This window comes from Sinocyclocheilus grahami, unplaced genomic scaffold (assembly GCF_001515645.1).
Source record: "Sinocyclocheilus grahami isolate Dianchi unplaced genomic scaffold, SAMN03320097.WGS_v1.1 scaffold899.1, whole genome shotgun sequence".
NCBI lineage: Eukaryota > Metazoa > Chordata > Actinopteri > Cypriniformes > Cyprinidae > Sinocyclocheilus > Sinocyclocheilus grahami.
This window is the reverse complement of record NW_015506078.1, coordinates 38199-44519: the sequence shown is the minus strand read 5'-3', so window position 1 is coordinate 44519 and position 6321 is coordinate 38199. Positions and strand designations below refer to the sequence as shown.

Sequence of the window (6321 nt, the reverse complement as noted above, 5' to 3'; positions counted from 1 at the left end):
CCCTGCTCTGTCACAATAAATGCACAGAAATCAAGCATAAAAAGAAGGCAGTAAGACCTTTGCTTGAAGTGTTAGTATTTACTACGTTCAGTGTCAACAGCACCTGAATAAAAGTACATTTTACATAACTTGTTTACTTACTCAAAACCTTTGATGGCAGCATTACGCTTTCCAGTGAAGGGCTTCATTAGCCACTCTCCACTGAATAAGGAGCGGAGTGTGTTCATCAGTCCCTGTAATGTCAAAGCAGTAACCATTAGTCATTTTCAAGCCATTAATGCTTCATTGACAGGCTGTGGCATATTTATTAACAGTAGCTTAGTATGTAGCTAACAAAATATAATAATATATAATATAATAATAATAATAATATATAATAAAACTAAATATTAGTAAAAGAGGGGGAAAAAATGTTTTAAAGTCTGTGGAATTTTCTAATCTCATTAAACTGCTCAACAACGAACATCTCCGTTAAAAAAGCAGTTAACAAGCTGATGTACAACAGCATTGACACTAGCTCGATCTGTTCGTTAACTTGATGTGCTCAGTAATAACAACGATTAAACATCTTTTTACAGCCGATTCACGAAATCATCTCATCGATTTACAAAGTTTAAACTTTCAATAGGTCAGCCGTTCACTTAGATCATGCTAAACAAGTGCAATTTAACCACAATGAACAAGGTTTTTCCCTGAGGTACTTACACTTGAAAAGAGCCGCGTCGCGCCTTCCGCCATTTTCGAATATGGCGCCTCCTCTCCCGTGGCCTCATGGGATAGTAAAGTGTCCATCGTATGCATGCTACGGAATTCGGGCGGAAGTAGTAGGTCATCCGGGTGCTTCTTGCCTACTGTTTTTCGAATACTATGAAATCGGACATACTACTCGCCTCGCATACTGTTTTTCGCCTACTATATAGTATGGAAGTATGCGATTTCGGACGCAGCTACTGTGTACTTTTTTATAGCCTACATATATGAAATACGCTGGTAATTGTTTCAATCCAAACGGTCGGTTGAGACTGTTGGGTTAGGAAGCTGGCTTGATTTGACCCAATTTGGGTTGATATCAGTAATAAGTAACCCGACGTTGCTGGGTTATAAATGTGGAGGATGTGAATGAGAGCATGCAGCAAGTCACGTGAGTTCAAACGTGAAAGGCTCTGTGTGCGACGAAATCAGTGACTGCGTGCTTAAGACGGGAACGTGTGGAAAATAGGAGAAAACGAATCGAAGCAGACGAGGGACAACTTTAAAACTGTCTGGAGTGTGTTCCTTTAAAACGGCAGCAATGTGTGGTGAGCGCGAACTGGAAACAGCTGGAATGGCGCATGAGACGAGTCCATCCGTGTTTGCGGCGCTCATGACGGGAATATGTGTAGAAAATACAAGAAAACTAATCGAATCGAAGAGGAGAGAGATTTTTGAAACTGACTGGAATGTGTTCTTTTAAAACTGGAGGGTTTTGTCCGAGTATGTTCAGCAGACGAGGGACAACTTTAAAACTGTCTGGAGTGTGTTCCTTTAAAACGGCAGCAATGTGTGGTGAGCGCGAACTGGAAACAGCTGGAATGGCGCATGAGACGAGTCCATCCGTGTTTGCGGCGCTCATGATGGGAATATGTGTAGAAAATACAAGAAAACTAATCGAATCGAAGAGGAGAGAGATTTTTGAAACGCGTTATTTCTTTTCCCAAACCAGTTGAGCACAGACCACGCCCCCTACGCGAAAACCCCACCCCACAGCCATGACTCATGTCTCTGGCTCGATTTGATTGGTCAACTATATCACAGCGCTGATTGGCTACACCGCGTTGAAACAAACAAACTAATTTTAATATAATCTCCAAAACACAAAAGGGACACACAAGTGTAAGAAATTAAACGTTGTACACACAATTTACAACTTAAATAAAAGGGTGTATAAAATGAATAAAAATAGTGCATAAAACTATGCATAAAACTACATAACATAGGCTGCTATAAAACACACACAGAGTAGCTTAACACTGAGAAAACTACACTTATGTATTGTACAGAACAAAAACTGGCAAACGCAATAAAAACATTTTTTTTTTAATTATATATATATATACACACGCTGCTGCACGTTTTGACACAGTCATCCCTTTCAAAGCAGTAAAATGCGGAGATCATTTGGGTCGGGTTGTGCTGCATCTTTTCAAGCTGCTTGGCCATTGTAGTCATGGCATCACTGTAGTCTGAGTTTTCAGCCATTTCACTGAGCAGTCCCAGCATCCGTCTCACAGGAGACTGAGGTAAAGGTGCTGTTTAAAGAGACAACAATAAAAACAATTAAATAACAACAAACACCCAAGGTACTGATGATGATACCAGGAAACAAAGCTGAGGGTTGTCAATTGAAACTAAATTATGTGACAGAAATGTCTATCCACATAAACAACTGAATACAGCTTCAATCAGTGATGATGGACCCAAACACCGCATTGCATGCATTTAACCATCTGCTAGTCTTTGGTTGTTAGTTGTATGTTTGTTTGTTTTTTGTTTTTGTTTTTACATCTGTTTACTTTTGATAAGTACTTGTTGATTTTGGTAGCACTTAGCTAAAGGCTAAATTATCATAAAATATAGGCATACTTGTATTCTTAGGGGTCTAAAATGAAGTCCACAGGAAACTAATAAAAAATGGAAAAAACAGAACATTTTCTGAGGGGATTAATCTACAAATCAGTCACAACAGTAAAAAAACACAGTTAAATGCCAAAAAAAATCTAAATAGTCAACCACAGACACACATTTATGCACACACATATAAACTGGTGTGACTGTAATAGAACAGATTTGTGAAATAAAATCAAAATTAACACTTCAAATCAAAACTCCTCACAATTAAAGAAAATAAAGCACACAGAATTGGAAACATCATGAGTGTAACACAGAAATCACACAGAGAGAGAGAGCGGTAAAAGGCTGAGTTGGAGACTGTTTTGCAGTTAGTTGACAGAAGACTCAATTTCAAAGAATCCAAACTTTGAAAAAAGATAGTATGACTTGAAGGTTTGATATTATCTAAATGTATACCCAAATGCAATGCCTAATAAAAGTAATTCTGTCTGAAAACACTGTTCTCAACAACAGGGATCACACAGTCCTGTTTAAATATAGGCCTATACAGTCATCTAGTGGTTATACTAAAGTATTGCACTTGATTGCATGTATTTCTTTCTACTAATCTGCCTCCATTTATTGTATTTTAAATACCAATTAAATTACTCTTTTAACTTACCTATTTTTAACTTACTGGATTAATTAAAAAAAATAGTTTTCTTTTTTTACAGAAATAAATGGTGTATAATTTAATACAGAATATTGTTTAGTAGCAGGAGATCCCCTCAAAATACAAAATATTAAAGAAAAAGCCATTATTATAACTATAGTAGTTATAATAATGACTTTTTCTTTAATTAAAAAACTAAAACTAAAAAGCTTGCACTAAAGACCAAAGAAGTTAAAGCAAGATTACCAAATGGCAGACTATGCCAACGTGTGTGCAAAGTAAAAAAAAAATTCATTTAATCATTTACTCACCTTAATGTTGTTCCAAACTTACATAGGATGGAAAAAGTATTATGGAAGTCGATGGCTACCAGCAACTGTTTGATTACACCTTAATGTTGTTCCAAACTTACATAGGATGGAAAAAGTATTATGGAAGTTGATGGCTACCAGCAACTGTTTGATTACCAACCAATAACCATTTTAGGGTGAACTATCCCTTTAAGGACCCCAAAATGCCCCGAAACATTGGGGGGAACAAAATTAGAAAAAGGTGCTTGGGCCCAAATAAACATCTAGACAGAATTTTCAATGTAACTCTAAGCTTCATGGACTCACCTCCCTCTGAGTTACCCTGTACACAGGGTTGGTTGGAGTATGAGTCCTCTTGCATAGGTGATGTTTGGCGCAATTGTGCAGAGATGGTGGAAGACAGGTCCAGCTGATGTGACTCTACAATTCATAAGATACAGATAGACAAACTGAAATGTTACAAGAGTGTTTCTGTTCAATATGCCACCATTAGAAAGAAAAGAAAAATACATAAAAAAAACAGCACCATCCCTCCCTTTATACTGACCATCAATCTTGAGCACTGAGATAATGCTGATGATCAGTAGTGCAGGTTTCTTGCCTCGGAGGCATGTCTAAAACAAATGTATACTAATGTCGCACTGCTGTACTAGTTGTTTTGTTAAGAATTAAGCATATATGATCAAGTTTCTATGTCCCACTTGAACTTTCTTACCTGGAGCTAATGTGCTTGGCTTTGGCATATTTTGCCGTAAAGGGTTTAGAAAGTCAAGAGAAACTGAGGCTGTGAAGATGATGAACAGAACATATAATTAGTTAATAGTTAAAATATCTAAAGAAGACAGTATTTAAAAACAGCATCAGTCAGTGTGTGTGACAACCTATGCTACAAAGAAATAATTACCTTTTGTTATTTTCAGCAGCTCAGCCCTCATTTCAGCTGTTGTGGGGAGAAAGTTGATGGAGGTGATGTTGGAATTTTGCACTACTGCTGCCTGGTGGACAAGTGCTGAGCTCCAACTCCATGTCCACTGTATAGGTGTGCCCTGATGTGGACGATCTCACCTGAAATTTCTTTTCTCCAACCTAACAGTGACATAAATACCAAAAATACAGACATACTGGATGTTTCTCAATTATAAGAATGCACAGAACGGACTTGCATTCTAGCGTAGACTGGTCTTGCCAGGCTATTGCTTTAAAGAATGAACTCGGAAGGACACTGGGACACAGAACACATCTTTGTGAGAATCGAGATGCACAGTGAACTTGTTGCTCAACTAACCATCCCAGCAGTAAAGAGCATTAATTAACCAACAATTTTTTTTAATGATTCATAATTAAAAATTACATTTTACCTGAGAAATATCAGATGCTTTGATATTACGTTGTGTAGCAAGGAATCTTGACCGGTGGAATGCCTCCCAATGGCCAAGTGCAACGTCTGTCACGTGTGCTTCATAGTACATCTCTAGTCGGGTGATGAAAAGGTTGAATAATTGAGGCAGGTTGAATGCTTTTGTCCTTTGAAGTATTTTGTCTTTCAAGACACGCATTGCAGCCTCCACATAGTTATTTGTTTGGTTGCCACGTGTTGGCAAGTCCCTCCTATAGCTGTAAAGACTCGGTAGATAGGTCAGGAACTTCCTGTATCTGTAATGAGTAACAAAAGAAACTGTAAAGAATAAATACAATACAATAAAACCCTCAGAATAGGCCTCTGGAGCGTAAACGCATCAGAAGTACTACTAAATATTTAAGCTACCTCTACCTATCTACTATTTTCTCTACCTGGTGGTCAAAGGGTTGTCAAGGGCTTACTGGTAGAGTAATTCAACTGTACTCATCTCCCTGGCATAAAGCATGTCTTTTAAAACCCTCAGAATAGGCCTCTGGAGCATAGTAAAAGACATGCTTTATGCCAGGGTTTAAGCTACCTCTACCTATCTACTACATTCTCTACCTGACAATCAAAGGGTTGTCAGGTAGAGAAAATAGTAGATAGGTAGAGGTAGCTTAAATATTTAGTAGTACTTCTGATAGAGTAGTAGAGTAATTCAACTGTACTCATCTCCCTGGCATAAAGCATGTCTTTTACTATGCTGAACAGTGTCTGCCTGTCCTTCATCTCAACTTCGTGTTCTTTGTTCCACAACCACCTCCACACAGCTTGCAGAAGATGAAATATGCAGAGCAGTTGTGCGGCTTCAGGAAAGACCTGTGCTATAGCTCCCTTCTCTGCCTTTGAGTCATCTGTCAAAAACACACGAGGGCCTGCCTCACCTCGCCCTCCAAAGGCAGCATTTTTCAATAAGGACTTCAGCAGCTCCAGTCCCTCACGAATTGTGTTCTTATGTTCTGACTAGGTTATCACTATCCCAAGAGGACGACCACCTGCACAGGTGTGTGTGAGGAGGAGAAACACCCTGCAGTTCTCCCGGTCCATGTTACCAGATGAATCCATAAAACACATTTCTCCACTATTGGAGAGACTGTGTGTTTGTTTCATCAACGGGGAACAAATGGCTACAAGTGGTGTTCCTGCTGAAGATATTTTAAGCTTGGCGCAGGTGTCATTACAGGCTGCATTGTAGGATTCTACCTGCCTTTCCAAAGCCGCTATCATTCCCTCCCCACTTTGCTCTCCAAACTCCTGCTTATTCACCTTCTGATACAGTCTGCAAATGAAATTGATTGTCTTGACTACAAAAGTCTGTCAAAGCAACTGATTTGTACCAAGTAAAATTT

General features: G+C 38.6%; 1 protein-coding gene across 1 annotated transcript in view; it reads right to left on the bottom strand.

The window, feature by feature from the left end:
• Positions 1-1963: 1963 nt before the first annotated feature.
• The window catches only part of LOC107563936 (uncharacterized), a 10621-nt gene continuing 6263 nt past the window's right edge, over positions 1964-6321 (bottom strand). Inside the window, exons 5-8 of the mRNA XM_016248922.1 lie at positions 4478-4544; positions 3880-3993; positions 2097-2288; positions 1964-1980 (exon numbers count right to left, since the gene is read on the bottom strand). Coding sequence (XP_016104408.1) covers positions 1964-1980; positions 2097-2288; positions 3880-3993; positions 4478-4544 — 390 coding nt within the window. The remainder of the gene's footprint in view (positions 1981-2096; positions 2289-3879; positions 3994-4477; positions 4545-6321) is intronic.